Here is a 22,298-nt window from a genome sequence, read left to right on the forward strand (position 1 = left end):
GTTATCTGTGATGTAAAATTATTAATATACAACAACAACAACAACAACAACAACATCATCAACAATAACAACCCTATAAGAATAACGGGTACATTATAATATTCATTAAAGCAAGATTATCGATACCTATGTACATAACTTGTGAGAAAGAATTTAATGAACAAAAGGAACAAATGATAAAAGGTTTTCGAAGCTATTAAGACATGAGAAGGAATTTTATGCAAAAGAAAAAGAAAAAAATAGGCCAACGTCTCAGGAGTGTATTATGTTAGGTTAGCAGCTGTCACCGCAATGTCACCGCTTTCACCATCCACTTACCACTCGACTGAGAATCTTTGCTGATCTCATGCGAATCCATTTGTTGGGAGGAGGATTCATCCCCTAATTTGTTGTCTGTCATTTTGTATTCTTTTCCTTAAAAAGGTGCCCTACTGCTGCTTAACTCTGCTGAAATTCCTTAAAACACTTTCTTAAGTACGAGTCCCCGCAATGCGAACGTTTACACAGGCAGTAGTAGCTTAACTCATTTACTTCCTCTATTTTATTATAATTTTACATTAATTTTTTTATTTTCATTCTTCAAATAATTTCCTTTGATATTATTATTATTATTATTATTATTATTATTATTATTGAGAGCGATAGAAGCTAAGACCAGCGTGCAATAGATCATTACTTTTTCTGGCGTACACAGATGTGAGCAAGCACACACGCACACACGCATACACTTTAAGCTTAGTTATATGCATCCAGACATTTTTTAAGCATATATAGAATAGACTTTAAAATTTTTTTTTATTTAATAATTTTTTTTTTTTTTTTTTTTTAAAGCATTGTGTATGTATTTGTTAAAAAATTATGTTAGTAGTTTGTTCTTTGACTTGTGTTATTTTCATTTTCGTCTATTACAACAACTGTTTCAAGTTAAGGCTTAACATCATTACCATCATCATTATTATGATTGTAATTATTAATATATTAATTTTTATTTTTTTTTTGTTGTTTTTGTAAAACTTTTGTTTAGTTAAATAATTTTTCTTCACGTATGTCTCTTATAAATCGATTATTGTGCGTATCGGTTATATTAGTAAAACGAACAAACTCAATAAAAAAAAAAAAATAATAATAATAATAATAATTAAATTAAATATTGAAAACGAGAGAGAGAGAGAGAAAACGTTTATGCTTTTTAAGTTTTTTTTTTTTTTTTTTCTGTTAACGATTTTGTACCAATGCGAATTGCTTATGTAATTAGTTAACAACAATTTTCACCGAAAAAGCGATATTTGGGAAAATTTGAAAAACACTTTTCCTTAACTATTAAATGCAAAGGATTTTTAGCTCACACAGCAGCGACTTTCATACAATTTTCCTTCATGCAGATTCCCTCAGCTAAGGCTATCCCGATATAATGCGAAGCATTTTAATTCGCTTTCAACTCAATTCATTTTCCACCTGGCATGACACCTAACTGGCTGCTTAGCTGGTCATATCCATCTAATAATGTGTTTAAGAAATAGTTCTAAAACTTGGCCATTTCTGTTTTTTTTTTTTTTTTTTTTTTTTTTTTTTTTTTTTTTTTTTTTTTTGCGAACTCTAGGCAATTTTCTTTTTATTTTGCCTTTTGCTTTTCTTAGGTTTGCCAAGCGAAACAACGACGACAAGTCTTGTTACTGCTACTTAACGAAAATTCAAACGGAATTGAACTGATTTTTCACAATTGCAAAAATGTATGTGCTGCATATATTGAGAAGGTCCATTGCTAACAAGGACCTGCGTACTGTAAGCATGTTAAACATTTTCAGCACTGTTCCAAGCCAGGCAAATGAGCACACACACGCTATATGGTCCCAGCAGCAGCGGCAGCAGCAGCAGCAGCAGCAATAGTCGAAAGGCAACAGCATCTCTGTTTCACAACGCAAAACGCAACTATCGAGCATATCCTTGAAAAGCTTCTCATTTATCTCAATAGCACAGCAGCATAAAAGCTCTCTGCTACGGTGTACGTTTATGAAAATTCAAAAAAAAAAAAAAAACCAAAAAATAGAGAAAAAGAAAGAAAAAAACAGAAAAGAAAGGTGCAAAAAAACATACAAAAGCAAATCTAGGGCTAAAATGTATCATAAACTGAAAAGCTCACTACCACTCCCCTTTTGAAAAGTATAAAAAAACAAAAAAAAAAACTTACCAAAAATTATGTAAGTCATAAAATATTGACCATTTACGGCTGAAACATATGAAAAGTTTATGCTTTTCATCCCTGGATTCTTGACACAGAGATGCTTTATCCCTTAACATCTATCTACATATATAAAGTAAAGATATTTTTTTGTATATACATACATAATATGTATGTATGTATGCAAATACAAAAATACAAAAAACGTTTATTTCGATATAAAGAGCAGTAGGTCAGTAACTTTTTCTGCCTTTTTTCCATATATGTGTACGTACACATAAATATATATATATAAAAATATATGTATATAATGTACATCAATACATCGATACACTTAAGTAACGTAAACTTTTCAATTACTATTTATGTTTCGTTTTGTACAGAACATATTGAACGTACCTATCACGTATATGTACACAATTACAATAGATATCTATGTGAACGAAAGAGTGTGAGGACAAACTTGTCACAACGAGTTCATCAAGTTTAATAATCATTTGTATAGTCATTTGCGCACACAATAGCAGTTAAGAATATTTAGTCCTTCGCCATTCCAAGCACACGATTTATTATCGTAAATAATTCACTTTTCATCAATTTTGCATATGTAAAGAGGTAGGTTGCGATGAGGTACGGCCCATCATTAAATACTCCCCACTACCCTACAGTTATTCATATCTCGGATTTGCAAATTAAGGCATTATACGGGAAGTGCTCGAAAAAAATGGTCCGATACGAACTAGCGTTCGTCTTTGGGCCAAAGCACCTGATCAAATCCATCAAATTCCATTAAAATATCGAAAAAATTGCGCCCTGTAAGTTGAACACAGGAGAACGAGACAGATAGACAGATGGTCGGAGAGACCGGCTTCGATCGATTGTGACGCGGCACAATCAAAAAGTGGCCCACCTTAAGTCGTCCTGGGCCGTAGGTGGTGAAGGACTTAAAATAGACCAAGAAAATTTCCTTACATCGATCGATCCAGAATAAGTTTTTTATTTTTTTATTTATTTCATTATTTTGCTAATAAAAAGCAACGTTCGCAAAGGATCGCGACTAACAACTCTATGGTCGCGGGTTCAAATTTCCCGTGCGATAGAATTTCTAACACAGGCGAGCATATGACCTAATCAGCGGACAGCCTTTAAATGCGTAAATTCCCAAAATTATTTACAAAATATATAGACAATAATCAAATGAATAAAAAGCACGCAGCTATATAGGGGTGTATTCGTATATAGTATAAAAAGAAGTTTAGAGCTTTTCTTATTTTGTACATTATGTACATATGTAGTAAACAATGTGAACGATAGCACGTTCTTTTAATCGTCGAGTATCCTGATTTTATGATCGTGGCACCACTGCTATGCAAGCTTAGCGTTGACTTCAATTATAAAGGATTTCGCAAATGCAGTCCTTTCATGAATTTTAGCTTTGCAGGGCTCCTTCCTCACTACTCTTGTTGAAACAGTGTTACTCAAGTGACTGTTGAAGTGTGTTGTTACCTTTGTTGCGATAGATTTATGCTGTCCGGCCACAATCCTTTTAAATGTCCGTCGGTCTTTGTCAATTCACTTAGGTGTGTTCCTCTTCATATGCAACGCTTTACTGTGTGCTTTGCATACGGCGTCATTACCGTGGATACTACGATGATATGAAATGTCAAACAATTCAACTGCTTTCGTCTCCACTCTTTCGAACCCTGAGAGATCACACATTTCCCCGATCGCTTGCAGTAACAGAGCAACGCAAAAACGTGCAATACTGAAATAAAGACTTGGCAAATAAATTGTGCTATGCACACGCGTCGTTGACACGGAAGCAGTGTTGCCAACACGCGCAAAAAGATGGCACAATATTGCAAAGTTTTCATATCATTTCATCCATCGCTGCTTTCACTCATATGTTGAATTCTAGATCAACTTAGACTTATTTTCTTGGCCGGCTTTCCATGCCCGTCCATGTATTTTTTTGTTTTTGAATAATCCGACCGAAATTTTTATGGGATATTTTAACAAAAGTTGATATGCCGACATATTTTGGTTTATGGACGAGCTGCTACCGAATGTGAAATAAAGCGAACCACCGCACAGAATCTGCCAACAGAAATCGCTATGTAATAGTATTACGGCGCACTAAATTAATGTGAAAAGCTAGGATGGATTGTTCCCATCTCTTATGTAAAAATGAATTGTTCCATCTATATGGACTCAATGTAAGGGTTTTCATGAAATGGTGAAAATTTTAGTTTTAGGATTGAAAGATGAAAACTGGTTCTTAGGTAGTAATTTAACATGGAATTTAAATGCAGCATATTTGGAGCATGTAGATCTTCCCTTTGGGAGCCTTAATTAAAGGGACTGATGAAGGTTAAGTGTTTATGTGCCGACATGGCGAAAATGACCGAAGGATGATAAAGCTTTTGAGAAGAAAATTAAATTTTCTGAATATAGACCACCTTATGAAGGCTGCCTTCAATGGTATTTATTACCAAATTGACTGAAAAATTACATAAGATGATAGGGTATAGGGTATTCAAAGTTCATTCTTGTCCAGCCGTTAAACCGTTTATGTGTTTCTGAAGATAAAGTTGTGAGATTGTAAACATATCATAATGCCAAGAAGTGGGCGAAAGACATGCAGGCAGATACACATGTTTACATTGATTTGACAAAAAACACACATACATGCTTCACGAGAGCTATGCGCTATAAACATTTGCAAAAGTGCGATATACTACACATTAATATTTTTAGAACGTGACATTTTGCATATATCGTGGGTTGACAAGTAAAATTCATTAAGTGTTTATAAATTCCTTTTATTCCTTTTCCTAATATTAATGAGTTTTACCTGCCAGTCGACGATGTGTTCTGTGTTAACTATAAGCAAGTCGTTACAGTAGTAACCGTAACAGCAATCCAGGAAGAAGCGAACATATTCGTTCTGAAAGTAGTATTCACTTCCATCAGACTTTTTTGCTTTTCTTTGCTTTGTACATGCTTTCGTAACCTTTTTCGTTGATGGACTTGCTAAGATTACAGATATATGAAGTGAAGCGCAGCCGTCTAGATAGGAACCGCGAGTACTAAGTCAGAATTCTCGCGGTTTTAAATATCAATGCAGTAGAGCGCACTTAGTCGTAAATACATTGAGTACTCAGTCGGTGAAGACATAACATTTATCGATTGGAAAGGTACCCAGTAGGTTATTTAGTTTTGTAGCCACGCCTTATCTTTTTCTCTTTCACCACACCAGGTTAGACGGACAAGCGACATCCCTTAAGTGATTGGTCACATTAAATAAACAACTACGAAAAATATATTTGGTCGTGGTCGAATCTTTTATACCCATCAGCGTGGTGGGCGCAGCTGTTTTTTTCTAATTTCAGAATAGAGATGGAAATTTATATACTTTATAAGCAAGTCGCAAGAAATACGGAGTGCAAAAGTGTAGTCATGTTCTCCGTCGTCGTCTCTTTTGCAAGTTTGTAGACGATATCTTCATTGTTGCGAGCAGAAGAATGTTTACCGTAGATATTACAACTCGTCCCACGTTTAGAACTGATCAATACTTTATATGCTTTATGAGGGGACTGTTGATGTTTGCTTCCGTGGGTTATAAAGAAATTGAAAAGAAAAAATTAAACTATGATATGCGATAAAGTTGACTAGGTATGGACGAATTTTTTCCATTTCTGAAAAGCTACTACCGCATAACCTACAGAATCTACCTTCAAATTTTTGTTTATCTTCTAGAGTTTATACGTAATGAGCAAAAAAATCAATTTCCCTCCTTTTGAAAAGCAGAGCAGCGCTTAACTTATTATCCATAATTGTCCCATTTTTCAGACTGTCTACAATTTCATTCAACATTGACATCATCTACCGTTAGAGCAAGATTTTCATGTATATCCGCAGGTCGGAAGGTTATCGCACTGGCCTTACCTCAATTCACCTCGAACTCATTCACACTTCTCCGAGGAAAGACGCAGTCCAAATAGCAGTAAATGCTAACTGGATATCTTTTTGTATTAATTTTTGTACCTTTGAAGCTTTATTCAGAGAAATTGGTACAATGTATTTCATTTAAAGTATTGCCTATCGTCAGCTGGGTCTTTTCTCCATCTTTCAGACAAAAGTACAGTCTCTACATCTACTCAAAGCTCTAGGAAACCGCGTTGTGTACAGTTACATACAGAGAGTACTTTCAGATGAATAAGTCAGAGTTGTATTCTATGCTCTAATTTGTACTTGCAATATTTATTAGATTTTTAGCTGGTGCACGCAACTCACAGCCCGTCTAAGCGCTGCCCCATGATACACTTTTAATTTGTTTCATATTTAGCAAAAGACTATTTTATCAGTCACGAATCAATCATAATAAACCTACGTAGTACAGTGTAAATGCCGGTATATACAAATCATAAAGATACTGGATGATGATAAGAATGTCATCGGATACAAGTGTTGTTACTGTGCTTTGCTTAGTATAGACATTTAGCAACACTTTCCCTAGATTGCACGTCACCAGTAACTCATACACATATTCATTTACATAATATATTTGATATAGTAAATAAGAATATTTGCGGCATACTTACCATTATCACTTAAATCGTTGAGTAATTTCCCGGTAACAGTTTCTTCGAGTAGATAATCAGGCGGTGGATCAGTTTCTTCAGTCTTTGTTACTTTGAATCTGTCCGGCATTATGGCAAACGTGTTGAGAATTATACTAAATTATTCCAAATTCCAAATTAGTGGAAAGATGGGTAAAAAATAAATAAATAGACACAACGAAAAATATGTACAATGTTAGAAGTAAGTGTAAATAAACATAAAATATTTCTTAGTATCATTTTAGCTTTATTTTTGTTTTTATTACCATTGTTTTGAGTCATAAAGTATTTTTCTGTTTTTGTAAAAAAATAACGATAATAGCAATAAACAATAAATTGCGAGTGTAATACCGAAGAAAAAATAAAACAAGAAAATGAATAAACGAATGACAAATCAGCGTTTTTTTTTTCGTTTTTGTTTTTGTAAAAGACTTGTAAATAAAAAAAAAAAAGGGAATAAACCATTCAACTATTTACATGTGCATCCAGTACAGAATACAATCTTTGTCATAAGTCGTCTCTCATAACACATATATAAACATGTGTTCGCAAATAATGTCGACACTTCTATGAATCTGTATGCATACATTACATATATGTATTTTGTTTATCTATGTGTGTAATCATTTCTTTTTTTTTTTCCCCCTTAGACGTAAGAAAAAGAATTATGGCAAAATATGTTACGTATTATATTTACTTCACTATCATACAAATGCATTTACTTGCATACACGTATGCGTTTAGAACGGTATGCATGCACTTGAGCACACATATGCATATGTCAAGTCGATGTGCATTGTAATGATGAATTGTATGCGTGGAGCTATCTATTGTGATTTTTCTGATTACTTGAACTTTTATATGCGTTGGAAAAGCTTACCAAGCATGTACGTAACTGTTGGGTGTGTTAAAATCTACGATCGGACATACTATTTCAGACACATATCATTAGTGAAGTTCGATTTAAGAATTTTTAACAACAAATTTAGTCGAAATGATTTAATTCGCTTTTGCTTTCTTTACACAAATTACTCTTAATTATTATTATAGTTTTTTATATTTTTATATCAATCATCGTAGGATGAGGGGTATATTTGTTTTGTCGAAGTGTTTGCATAATCCAGAGCGAAGCTCCAGGGATCCCATTATGTATATATATTCTTGATCAGCATCAAACTCTCAATCGATTTAAATATTCCCGTCTGTCCGTCTGGTTAGGCGTTAAATAAAAATTCTTTTGATCGCAAAAATGAAAGTATCGTCTTCAAATTGGGTAGAAGCATTGCAAGTTGATCGTAAGTGAGCCAAATCGGTCAAAGGACACGCCTGCGGTGGGCGTAATGTGGGGACAACTCTTTTTTTCAAAATAAAAAAGCAGCAGTTTTTTAATTCTAACGTAAATTCTATGAGCGATGCTGTAGAGCTAGTATAAAACTGGGAAAAGTTGACCCCGCCTACCCAACATTAGAGCGTATCATAACGCGCAGAAATAAGCTTCATAAGCCCCTTAAGGTATATAAATTCTTAGGCAGTTTCAAATTGGAGATGCATCTAAGCATTTCCGCCTGCTAGTCCGTCCATCTGTCCATCTGCCTAATATCTACGGTAAACGTTCTTCAATTGCGAATATGAAGATATCGGCTAGGAATTTGTGAAAGAACTTGGAAGTGACCTAAACCTTTCCAAGCACACGTTTATGGGACAAAAAGTAAGAATACCTTTGCTTTCCATCGGTTTTATTCGATCCTCATAAATTCTGAAAGTAAAAAAATTCGGCCGCGCCCACCCAATATTTGTAGTTGTTTTCCTTTTTCTTAGCCTCTATTAGGGTATCAAAGAATATTGTCCTACTTGTTGTTGGTATATTTTGTACATTTTTTTTATTAGCATAAATTATTTCTATTTATGTAAGAGTTTTCTACTATGGGATATCTAAACTATATATGTTATATTATATATATATATTATATATATATATTATATTAAATTATATGTATATAGTATATATATATAGTTATAGTTGTATGATGCCTACATGCTATCCAGCAAATTTTACATTTTTATTAATTAATTTTATTAATTGTCGCATTTTACAAATGAAAGGAAAAACAAGCTTTGTAAGCCCAAAAAAAATCACAAACAAGAAAACAATGTTGGTCTTAAAGTGTACGTTCGATGTCATCCAACTCCAGAATTTGTTTGATTAATTTATTGCATGTACATACACCTTTTTAGATAGATGAAGTATGGTAAGGACATATCAAGTTTGTGCAGTCTTCGGATGAAGTCTTTCGGTCCGTCTGTTCGTCTAATGTACGTCAGTATACAATTTTGCGTTAAATTTTATAGGACTTGAAAAGCTCATCTAATATTATACCAATCAATTTAAACGTGTTTGTCCGTCCTTCCGTTTATTTATGCGTTGTAATGTTCGATTTACAAGCTAGCAATTTTCGAGATATTTTGAAGCAGTTCGATACAATGGCATTTTTCGGTCCGCCGATTATCTGTGAAAATTATTTCTGCACATGAGATAAAGAAAAAAAAAAAATCTGGATGTAAGAGGATCACTTTTTGAACAATTCCTAATTTTTTTATTTTTTTAAATATGGCCAACTACTGAGGGGATTCCACCTATACGTGTAGCTCAGCGACTGCCAGACAGTAGTGGGGATAGAGAGAGAGATAGGAGGTGAACGCAACCTAGTGAGTGTGTTCCCGATCGGTAAGTGTTGTGCCTTTGCTGGCTTAGCACTCGCTATAGCTATGACCAACTCGCGAAAATAAATTTCTTATTTCCCAGCATTGTCCACTTGACAAGTGTGACTGCCTACATATATATAGACGGACTTAGGGAAAGTAAGCTTTTATAGATTTAAGTACAGCTATTAATTTTCAAGCGCACCAAAATAGCGATTTGACTTTTAAATTGACGGTACTGAGCCTCAGCTGCGTAGGCCTAATCTTTCGATCTCGTCCGAGATACGCTTTCTTATGAAAAGTGTGCCTTTATATAATAAAAAAGTCTCGTTTTTACTACTTTACGAAGAAAACATCAGGCGGCATAACGTAACTAATGGTGAACGTAGCTCGACTAAAATGTTTCAATTCATTTGTAAGAAATGGTGCAACTGTGTGTTGGGATTGCAATAGAGTTAGTAGAGCATTTTTTTAGAGTTTCTTTTTAAGAAAATGGGAAAATCTATTCGATTCAAAGTATTTTTCGTTGCTAACCGTTATTTTTGGCCAGATTAAATTATTTTTTAAACTTAAATCATTTTTTTCTAGGTTTCGCGCAACACACAACCAAGTTGTTGTAAAAACAAAAAGTCTATTAAATCTGTCAACGAGACGACCCAGTTTTGATTAGTTCGACCGAACAGATCTAAAGTAATTCGTTGAAATAAACGGTAGTGTCTGATGAATAAAGCAAGATAATGTTAGTACCTCACACTGTAATGTTACGATCTGTAGAGTTCCAAAATTTGCGATTGGAGCGACCATCCTTCTGGGCCCTAAATTTTTCTCTTTGCTCTAAGCCTAGAGTAAACTAGAAAATATTATTCTGACATAGAGTAGTCACTGCACTATCTAAGAGGAGACAATAACGGCGACTTTTTATACGCCACACCACTTATGGACAAGGCTACACCAAATCTGTGCGGGTGTAGGCAACATCCAGAAGAACTTGAGATACACTTGAATTTTATTACATCAATGGGTTCAGAAAGTGATTCTGCTAAGCTTGTATGTCCGCAAGTCCGCCTTATATGCTTATGTTCAATCCACAGGTTATGATTTTAAAAGATTTTGATGAAATTTAGTACATTGACCCGTGTTTTGACCCGTGGACAAACGCTATTAAAAATGATTCGATTCGGACTAGTTTGCCAAGCACAACGTCCTGTTTTGAAAAGTCATTATATGAATAATTTTATTAGGCATTGTTCTGTAGGGTATTTATAGTCACGGCCCATTGCAATGCTTTTAAAATACTTGCTTTTTTTTAGCCTTCCAAAGCGCAGTTGCGGTGCCGCTATGCAACTTGACCTACGAAATATTTACATTAAAACTAATAAAAGACTAATACACGCTTGGTTATGAACCACGTTTGGTAATCACCGCAAACAATTACATAAAAATTGCAATGTTTTTTTTTGTTGTAATAGCAGTTTGGGATGAATCTTGAATATTAATCACAACAAACATTTATATGAAAATTTGCAATGTTTTCACACTCACACGAACCGCGAGAGGCATTTTGGATTAATGCTTGCAGCACCTAAAAGAAATCTTCAGAGACGCTACGAAGAGTTCCTGGTTTTGATTCAAATTTTGAGTCGATCTAGCCATGTCGGTCCCGGTTTGTGTTCTTGACACTTCCTGTTAGCAAAAATTAAGGTGTCCATTTTAAATTTGGCGGAAACAGTGGATGTTCTTGCAAGTAGGTTACTATTCAAAAGGGACCAAATCTGTTAAAAGACACGCCCACAGCAAAGCGTAAACTGCTTATTTAAGCACTGTGACTTTTAAAATGAAATAAATCGACCAGACCCTCACAAAGTTATAAGTGGTCAAGTTTTTATATTTTCACTTTATTCTAAGTTAAACTTGTTAGTAATTCACCGAAAGCTTTTGAAACTCTTTTAAATCGACCTAGTGACAGTAATTAACAAATTTCATCGCAACCAATGCATTCATTTTATCATATCAATGCCAATTTTAACCTACCGCAGCATGGCAAGGTAGGGTAGCGACATTTGGAAAATTAGCATTAGTATGCTAGAATGAATAGTGGTGAGTATACTAGATTCGGTCCGAGTCGAATATAAGTTTCTTAGCCTTTTCTAATTACCTTCGTTACGACCAGTAGGGGAGAACGTGCAATTTTGAATTAACTCAACAGCATCTATCTACCTGTACTCTTGCCTGCTGAACCTTGCCTTTGACTGTCACTGATCAAGTTGTACAGTGCACACAAAACTAATTTACGCTATGCCCATAACAATTAGCTTAAAATCTAAAGGATTTACACCGCTGCAAGGATGATCTGCGCACAAACACACTTGCAACAAGCCAAACAGTTTAATTACAACGTATTGAACTAGACTTGGCAGATCCTCGAACACTTAGAAAGAGCCTAACAGAAAACATGCTGATCGATAATAAAAAAAAAAAATAAATCCGTGCAATTTTGTCTATTTATTCGAAGCGACTAGTACCGGTTGCTGAAAACAGGATCAGTTCTTCTATACCATTTTTAACTCGTACTGCGTCGTAGGGAAATCATGTTAACTGAAGCTTGAAACAATTCCAACTGGAGAAATTCGTCCTGTGTTAAACGCGTTGAAAGAAGCAGGAAATTAAGACAATTCAGACTAAATTGTATCACGTTATGTGGAAACCATTGCAGCTTCTTCTGAAAATCGTGTTGTGAGAAACTTGAAATGAAAATCAATTAAATTAAACGAATTCGTACGTATAGGATCGCAGAAATAAGGAATGAATTAAAAGAAAGCAATGCGTTGTGGTTTGCTCATCTCTACAGGAATTTCCTAGTAACTAGAGGTCGAAATAACCAGTAAGTATGAACAATCAGATAAGTTCACCAGCAACAAATAAATTTTTCAAATCGTTTGCATTGTTCAGATCTTTTCGTGCGGAAAGCGCGTCATAAGGAAGAAGTATATAGTGCGGCTTCTTATAACGCTTGAAAGAAGACTTGTCTCGATTTTCGCTCTGCGTTATATGGAAATCGCGCAAAAAGGAGTAAACTGTTTAGAAATGCAGTCAATTAAAATTAAATATATTTTAGTCGAGAACTTTTCATTGCATAGTATTTCTGGTCGTTATTGGTCATAGGTTTGGAGATTGGAGGAGGAATAACTCGAGCAAAAGAAGCAAACATGTGCGTCTAAACTATATTTACACATAAGCTTTAAAACGCTCTGTCAGATTTTTGTATTAGATTTTAGGTTACTGTCTGCTATAGATTATAAATTAAATTTTTTCGGCTATTGTCGATGAGATGATGGGCGAGTTGCAGCCTTTCCATCCCCATTTTGAAAACTACAAACTCTTGAGAAACGAATTGCTAATAGGCAGACGAACGGACGAACCTAATTCAGTTAACTTGAAATCTTGCGTTGATCAAGATCAGTACTTTATGCGATGTTTCATGCAAATTTTTGGTTTTTGCAAAGAGAGAACCAATGACTTTAACATGTATTCTTATCATTGTTTGATAGCCATAAAAATTGCACGATATCTATTTGATTGGGACGATGAGAGTCGCTCGATCGTGATTACTTTTACAAAGTTCTCTACCATATCCCGAGATATTTATGAAATTTTTTAATTGAAATTATTTATGAAATAGTAGAACAATACTCATCATAGATTGTTGCTTACTCATAGCAAGCCACTTTCAACTTGAATGTGAGCATTCAATTCACTTTTCTATATTAACTTTTACAGTTGCGAGAGAGCTGCGAGTCAATCAGAAGTGGACGAAGCCTGAACAAATGAAAAGGCATATAGATGGACGTAAAGAGGAACGCGGGTGCGGGTGTACGGAAGGAGAAGCAAAAAAATTGGTGAGTAAAAACATGGACGGACATATAGAGGAAGAAGATGGGTGCAGTGAAAGATGAATAGTGATCTTGAAGTGATTGAATCTATATATTTTTTATCCGATTCCTGAGGGCCATTTATGCTTAACAATAAGTATGGAAAGCTATATTTAATCTTTAAATCTATCGCTAGCTTCGTTAATGATTATAATTTCGTATAAAGTCGCACTCCAAACATGACATTGTTGTTTACAAACGCTTTGCTTGAAATATTAGTTGAGTTCATTTAAAAGATGTTGTTTTTTATAACGTTCTCCCATCATATTAATTAATTTGCTCTAGAACTTAAGCGATTTCGATCAAATTTTATGAAAACTTTTAATGATTAATAAACGTTTCCCACGAATAAAGACGTATGCACATACGTACCGACAATAGCGAAATTGGCTTAAGTCATATAATTACCATTTAAAAAACTGAGTTGGAATTCTGTTGAATAGCACAGAGAAACCGAATCAGTTTAACGGTTTTATTTTTGTAAATTCATAGAAATTGCTTTAAATTACGATAAAAGTACAAAAAACAAAAAAAAAAAAGTGAAACAAAATAATTGACAAACAATTTTGTTTTTGTATTTCAATGTTGGACTTTGATCACCCCCCTAATGGATAGTACATGAATAGACATCTAAATTACATTTTGAAAATTAATGCTTGTCCAGCCATTACCAATAAGTAATTATTTTCTTTTATATATTTTTTTTATCATTTATTTTATTTACAACACGAATCACCAGATCGCTAAAAACCTATCGATGATGTAAGGCATTTGAAGGTGCGTCGCAATCTCTTCTTCGGGCAGTTTTTTAAATTGAAAGCAATTTTTAATAGCCTCGCACAAGTCATTTCTCAAGTGATACAATGCGAAAGCTTTTCATGCTCGTATTTTGTTGTTCCGAGCATCGGCTGAGCAAGCAAGTAAAGCATTGTAGTAGGCCTCGGCCCGCATTTATGTACCCTAAGTCACTTTGCTTAACACGCACTTTTCAAAATAAGGCGTTTTATGGGAGGAGGTTGAAAAAGTGAATGGATCCGAACTGCTTTCAATGGCGCTCGTCCTTGGGCCGAAACACGTTAGTGTACCAAATTGCATCAAAATATCACAGAAAGCGCGACCTGTGAGTTACACGCGAGAATACAAGACGGACAGACGGACGGACGGACAAGCTTAGAAAGTCATTCTAAATCGATCGGCATAAGGAAAGACGGGTCTCTCCCAAGACCATCTGGGTGTTGTGTACAACCATACAAACAATGTATAGCCTCTACCAGAAATGTAGGACGTTTTGTATAGCATGGGAAACAAAAATATTGAGGCTTGATTTGCGATCATTACGATGGCTAAGGGTGATTACTATTTATATGTCCGAAAAAAAACTCGACAGCATTTTTCGACCAACATCTGCTTTTGCTCTCGGTAATATTTTTTTATTGCATATTAAACTACAACAACAGCCATCTGTACATTGGCTGGCAATTACTCCTCTTCATGACTTCGAAGAAAAATTTAATGAAATTCAATTTATATGTTCATCACTAGGCCGCAGTTAGTTGCGTCAGAGTATGAAATAAATAAAGTTTTTTCTTCTATACCCTAACTTAATTTTGATACGGATATATTTAGTGCGGTTCCTCGAAAAAAGTCAAGCTCACTCCATTTGATTTGTGCCCTTCATTCTTTTAGAATTCTAATAGGAACCAAATACAACTAACTTTTAGTGTCTTAGAACGAAGTAGTAGTTAGTACCTTGCGTAGAAGAAACATTAGGTTACGTGAAGCGTTGTAGGACATTTCAACCGTAAGGTAGCCTAACCATAAGTTTCAACTTGTCCTGTGAGAAAACATAACGCAAGAAGCGAAATGTAAGGCCGACAACAACAAAAATACAGGACTCAAAACAACCATCAAAATAACATGTCCTGGTGCGAATCTTACGTCCCATACACCTCAGACGATTAAGTAAATGCTGTGGAGTATTTATATTGCTTTACCACCGCTCAGTCAGCTGGCACGTGCTGTCGAACGTTTAGATCAAAAGAGTTCAATATTGTAGTTTGTCGGCTGATTATCCTCATTTTTGAAGTCAATTTTTAAATCAACACCAATTAGCTGTTATGACTCCATTTTGAGAACCAGCGGTCCAGAGTGTATAATGAAAATTTAAGCCTTCAATTTTAAGCTTGACAGCACTGAGTTCGCCAACAACACATCGCGCACACATTGTATGATGGAAGGACTAACATTAACCGATTAAATGCTGACGCGGACAATTTCGCTCATTATCTGCTATGAGTCGTGATTTTGCCTGTTGTCCGCACAATGGTCAAATGAAGGAACAGAGGAACATGGGTAAACCGATGTTATATAATATTCAAAAGTTAAAGGTAAAGTAATTTCTTACTATCGCGGCCGCAAGAACAGATTTGTTCTGTGAAAGGCAGCCTTCGGTATCTCTTTATTTTCTTCTGAGCGAAGCTTTCAAATATAAAGTAATTGTATTAGGCTGGTGGAAACGTTCTGCCTTACCAGCTGGTAATTTTACTTGTATGGTCAAGGCAAGGCATCTTAATGTTTAACGTACTTCTCGTGGGACACAAGAGCACTACTTTTAATTCTTCATCAGTTAGTTGCGAACTGCATGGTGAATAAAGTGTAGAGGATAAAGTGCATTCAAGTCATTGAATTTGGTATGAGTTCCTGAAAGGAGCGCGTCAGTTAAAAACTTGAGCGACACATTGCGAAGTGAAGTTGCAAATGTTCGGACCGACCCGGGATGGTTTACGAACTCTGTTTCGCGCCTTCCAGTACCAAAGAAGATTGTCGATCTGACAGATAATGACATTTTGTGACCGATATTACAGAGTAACCTACAGTTAGCCACAGTTATAATTGCAACGGAGCACGGCATCCATTATTCGACTGTTGAGTAGCATGTCAAACATCTGGAAATTCATATGCTTTGCATAAAACATGACAGAGCTTTCAAACAGCACGAAACTTCGAGTCACGCCCATTGGACAGATGGAGGAAGTAGTGAACAATTTGATCCCAACACTCGGGAGGGAAACCTGAAACTTTGGTCTTATGTTCGTAGTTCGCGACTGTAGGTCTACCTTGAAAATGGTTGTGACTCGCTCACAAATACGTACAAACAACATCGCCCTATAATTATCCATATATTTACGAGGGCTAATAAACGATTCGAATTCGAAAAATATAAAATTCGTCTTTAATCCTTTGAAAGGAGGTACTCTGCAACACTTATTTACTTACACTTGCGATGATCTTTATCCAAAATTCACACCAAAGCAAATAAAAATTTATGTGTATTGCTCTTCTCGTTCATTTTTTATGGCAGTCAGCGACTTTGTTAAATCTATTTATACTCAGGCCATCCGATATACTGAGTTCATTGTGTCAGTCCATTCGTCAGTCCGTCCGTCCTTTGGTGTTTTTTGGTTTCAAATTCACAAAATCGACACCAGCAAAACATAAACTATTATGGCCAACAAACGAATCCACCGGTCACGTTTCAAATTAGTTTCCCTTCAATTGCATGCACACATATAATAGCTAAGGAACTTACGTGTCCGTTTCTAATATTTGGTTAAAACTAAAGCTCGGCATCTTTTTCTTTTTTTCCATTCCGCCAGCTCTTTTTTCACCAATAATTGGACAAACTCTGAATTATATATTTTTTGTGTATTCTTAATAAACACCCTTTCTAAGCGGAATTGTCGCGCAAAATAAAGATTTGAATCGGTTGCTTACTACTACAGTAATATCATTTACGCTTCTTTCTGTATTTGTTTATTTAAAAAAAATGTTTTTTTATTTTTTTCGTGAATTTCTACAAACATTTGTTTCATTATACATAAGTATAACAAATTACTACAAATTGTCTAGGGAGAGCCGTAACACAAAAACACATGAACTATCTTACAGTTTGAAGCCGAATCTTAACTACGCTTTCCTATGCATTGGATGTTAAGCAAATAAAGTTTGCCACTTATTACAAATTAAATTTTAAATCATTGACATTAAGTTTTATGGAATTTTTTTTATTCAAATGACGTAACATATCAGTTTTTAGAGAAATGTACCCCTTCTTTTAAACATGTATTCCTTCTCAAGATTTCTGTTCATCGTCTTTAAGGGTAGTAAAAATAAGATTAAATGGGCAGATAAAAGCGTTACTATGATATTTGAAGCAAAAAATTTAGATTTAAAAATTTTTTATCAAGCCATGTATTCCTTTTAGTAGGCGTGCACTATTTTTCGTTAATGTCTTGCATTCTTTTTTTGCGCGTGGAAGAGAGTCGGGATGTCATAAAAACTGTGATCTAAAAAAAGAAAAAAAAAATTATCGTAATTGGACCTAAGTCCCTCTTTTTTGACATTTTGCGCCTTACTTTTGGGAGTGAACAAGAGTGAAAAGGCAGAGAGACATGTGTCCATGAGCAGGAAAAAAGTTAGTGAAGGTTTTACTTTCAGAGATTCATTAAAACAATGATCCTTCTTTTACACGGTACATTCAGTTGAATATAATCTATTACCAGTAGAAAAATATGAAATAAGTTCCGATTTCTTTGATTTTATTCCAAATTTTCTGGATTTACTAGGAAATCATGGTAAATAAAAACAAACTTGAATGAAAACGTGTAAAAGCGAAATTGAATTAAAGAGAAGAGAATTTCTTCGATCACTTTAAATTCAAGCAGTGCAGGAAAAAATACGTAAAAGAATAATTAACGATTTCTGTATATGTTGCAAGGTGGCTCCTAAGGCGTTACGGTTTTTGCATGACAAGAGATATGAGAGATTTAGCATATCGAACTAATGCTACCTTACGATAAAAATCGTGCTTAACCACGTCTTTTTTTTTTTTTGTTTAAAGAATGTAGAAAAACTGAACTAATTCTGTCACTACTCGTACAGCAAAAAGGAATTAGCATAGGATTAGCCTGGGGAACTATGTCGACATTTCGACGTATATTGATTAAGTGTCTGGTTTACCATACTCTACCACGCAGTATAAGCAAAACTGTATATTTTAGAAGATTACGCTAAGGTCTCCTCCGCATTCGATAATTAATTTTGTAACTGTAAACAAATTTTAAGCATGAAAATGATGAGAAACTCCATTTAAGAAAAGGCGGCCAAAAATGTTAAGACCAGTGGTTCCATATATCTTGTTGAGCCATAAAGCTCTAGCCAACTAACAATAGTTTTTGCGAAGTCGGTAGAAATTCGGTTGAAAGTAGATGCAGATGCCAAACATCATAGACTAACGATCTAAACATGAATAGAGCTGCACTTACCTAGTTTTGGTTCAGAGTTTCCCTTTACATTGCGTATAGTTTCTACTAAGAGTGGAACATCTAATAATTAATTTCTCTTTGCTTAAAAAAAAAAAAGAAAAAAAAAATTGCTTAAATATTTATAAAATTTCTCTCTTCGACTTCGACGGAACAGAAGAAGATGTTTCTAAGTGCGACGTCAACCAAAAAAAAAAAAAAAAAAAAAAAAAGAAAAAGAAAAAATCCTATATTTGCTTTTCGTGGTTGTTTTCATTCTATGTAAACATTACATACATATATTTACACATAATGTACATTCATGGATAACTAATTCAAAAGCTTTGAATGCTTGCTAGTTGAATAGCCGGTTAGCTCTAGCTACAGACCTCCCTTAACTGATAAGAGCGTTTATTGTATCATGCATAAACACATATACACACATACGTAGACGTATACGTCAACATCTTTGTATTTGCGTATAGTTTGTCAATTCTTGCCATGCAATTCATCGCTTTTCATTTTTTTTTTTTCTATAGTTACTGTTGTTGTTATTGCTGCCTCAATGCTGTATATTGTTCTCTTCTTGATTAATATTAATTAATGAAAATTATTGAACTCAAAATAACATAAAATGAAATAAAACTGACAACGCAACGCGTACATAAGAATATAAAAAAAAAAAAAAATCAAAAAGAGCAAGAAAAAAAAAAATACCAAATTCAATTAATTACCTTAGTTAAAACTCCAAAGAAGAAGAAGAAAAAGAAGAAGAAGAAATAAGTATTGGCAAAAGCAAGCTTTAAAACGCTTGCAAAGGCGTTCGCATTAAGTAAAATTAAATAATAGGACCTTCAAACGCAGTCTGTCCAGTGTAATTGAACATATTCTCTTTGGCTAGAATTGTTGTAGTTTGTTGTTATTATTATTATTATTATTATTGTTGTTGCTTAACAATTTATAGGAAAATCCATTAGTTTATAGAAAAAATCAGTTTTCTCCTTTATTCACTTACGGCTAATGTGACGCTTTTTTTTGTATAGAGAAATTTTTTTTATCTTTTTTTTTTTTTTTGGAAAATAATTATTTCACTCGCTTATAAACACTGCAATGAACCGAGTTTTGTTATATTTAATAGGCAAGCACGCGTCTATATATATATATATATATATATATATATATATATATGTATATATATATGTGTGCTTTACAATTAGTTTTGTATACGCTTCTTACAATAAATATATTTCGCAATAATATTTCAAATTTACAACTGTTGCTACATATATATGTGCACAACTAAGTAATTATGTTTGTATTTAATTAATATGAAATTTCTTTATCGACTGCTATATGTTATAAGGCTGATGTTTGGCATTTTTGATTTTCAAAAAAAAAACAAAAAACAAAAAACGATAAAGTGGTATTAAATAAATGAGCGTTTAGAGGGAAACTAATGGCTTTTTTCCTTTATTTTATTATATATGTAAAAGCGCATGAGTAATACGAACGAATTTTCTACTGTATACAATTAGGAATATCAGTGATGACGTTATTTAGCATTTACATTTAGGTCTAAATGGTTAGCCAAAAAGATAAATGTTATATGTACACATATATATTTATATATATATTTATATAAGTGTATGTGTAAAATTTTAATATTCCGCGGCGTCATAGAAAAAGTTCTTCTTTTTCTAATCGAATTCTTTTTTCTTAGGTGTGCGTGTATGTGTGTATGTATGGAAGATAAATAAACAAAATATTAATTATTCCTTGTATACACACTTCTATAACAGCAGACCAAAAGAAGCAAATAACTATGTATGATATACACACATACATAAATATTTATTTGTGCATATATGTTGGAAAATTTTTAACATATATACATATATATATATTTTTCATATGACCATGACTTTGCAGTTGAAATTTGTTTGCCTTTTTTTTTTTTGTTTGTAATTTTTGAAACGTGAATAAGGAACACACACTAGAACTTTTGCTTTCTCTGCTTACACTGTTTTTTTTTCTTTTTCTTTTTTGCTACTATTTATTTATTTATTTATTTATTTACATTTTGTTATTATCGGTTATTGAATTCTAAATTTATCAAAGTTATTGAACAATATTCATACACAACCCGATCACATACCTATTTATATCCGTATATGTATATGCGTTTATATTTATACATATATATCTATATATATATCTATATATATATATATATATATACATTCAATTCTTTTTTATATGATATAAAGTCTATTTAATTATAATTTAATGATTTGCTTAATTAAGACAAAGTAAAAAAAAATAAACAACAAAATAAAATACTGTTAAAATCACTTTTTTATTTATAAAAAAAAAAAAAGAAGAAAAATACTCCACGAAAAAACGTAAGGTCTCGTTCTAAAATTCAAGTATATGCAGACGCAACGGCATCAAGTCTAACAAAAGACCACAGACCAACAACACTGTTTTGTTTTTCCATTTAGAAATCTGCACATGCTAGGCTAACAAAACTGCAAAACACAGGCAAAAAAGAGGCAAAAAGTTAGAGAGCTAGACACACGTTCAAAGAAAGAGAGATAGAGAGTGAAAGAGAGAGAGAGAGAGAGGCAGAGAGTGAGAGTAAATAAGATTAATAAGAGTAAGACAATCAGTCTAAACTAATGAAACGAACGTTTTCGAACGTTCGTCAGCAATTTGGAATCAAATTGAGAAACACACGCATCATTGAAATTGACAATGAAAATAAGGAACATATGGACTTACTTGAATAGATACAAACAAAATAATCATATTTATGTATATGTAAATATATATACGCACGAAACCATGCATGCATACCTTGCGTATAAATAAATAAATAAATATCCATGAAAGTATGTATGTATGTATGTATTAGAGATACACACATAATTACAATAACGACTCTTTTTTTTTTTTTTTGCAAAATATGCGCATATCTATACAATACAATATTTCATACAAAATATGTAAGTGCAAATGTACGTGTGTGGAAAGAACTAAAAGAATTGACGAAATTATTTTCAAGTTTAAGTTTCAATACGTAAGCATGCACGCATGCTTACATACAAACGTTTATTTTTCTTCTTTTTTGTTAATATTTCATTTTCTTATTAATAAAGAAATAAATAAATATAAAACGAAAAAAAAAAAACTAATCAACAAGTATCGATTTTGTACGTATGTATGCGTCTCATACGCAGGCAAATATCAAGAGTGAATGAGAGAAACAATTTTTTAGATAAATAAGTATTTGTGTCGTAGTCAATGCTTTTGTAAAAGTCTAACTGAATAGTACCCCACTTGTTGTTCGTGTATAAGTAAACATATACATATCTGTTTTATATATTTACGCTTACATAAGAGTTTATCATTTCACTTACGACTCCAATAAAAGTAATGAGCGGTTACAAATTGCAGGCTGCGCAGCCGCAAGCAGTAGTGCCAGCAGTAGTGAGTTTTCAACATTACTTTCCTTTTTAACATTGCCTCCGTTTTTAACATTGCCTTTGTTTTTAACATTGCCCTCGTT

At 33.6% G+C, this 22,298-nt stretch overlaps 1 protein-coding gene across 3 annotated transcripts in view; it reads right to left on the reverse strand.

Annotated features, from left to right (window-relative positions):
• The window catches only part of LOC119636120 (solute carrier family 12 member 6), a 41,734-nt gene extending 21,928 nt beyond the window's left edge, over nt 1–19,806 (reverse strand). Inside the window, exons 1-2 of one of the 3 annotated variants that reach the window (XM_038031262.1) lie at nt 19,465–19,806; nt 6,784–6,917 (exon numbers count right to left, since the gene is read on the reverse strand). In XM_038031262.1, the coding sequence (XP_037887190.1) occupies nt 6,784–6,892 (109 nt within the window). In that variant the 5' untranslated portion in view covers nt 6,893–6,917; nt 19,465–19,806. Of the gene's footprint in view, nt 1–318; nt 1,827–6,783; nt 6,918–19,464 lie in introns of those variants that run through there. The other 2 variants (XM_038031265.1, XM_038031264.1) reach the window with 2 other exon arrangements.
• Nucleotides 19,807–22,298: the final 2,492 nt, after the last annotated feature.

Source organism: Glossina fuscipes, unplaced genomic scaffold (assembly GCF_014805625.2).
Source record: "Glossina fuscipes isolate IAEA_lab_2018 unplaced genomic scaffold, Yale_Gfus_2 28, whole genome shotgun sequence".
In the NCBI taxonomy this organism is placed as follows: Eukaryota; Metazoa; Arthropoda; class Insecta; order Diptera; family Glossinidae; genus Glossina; species Glossina fuscipes.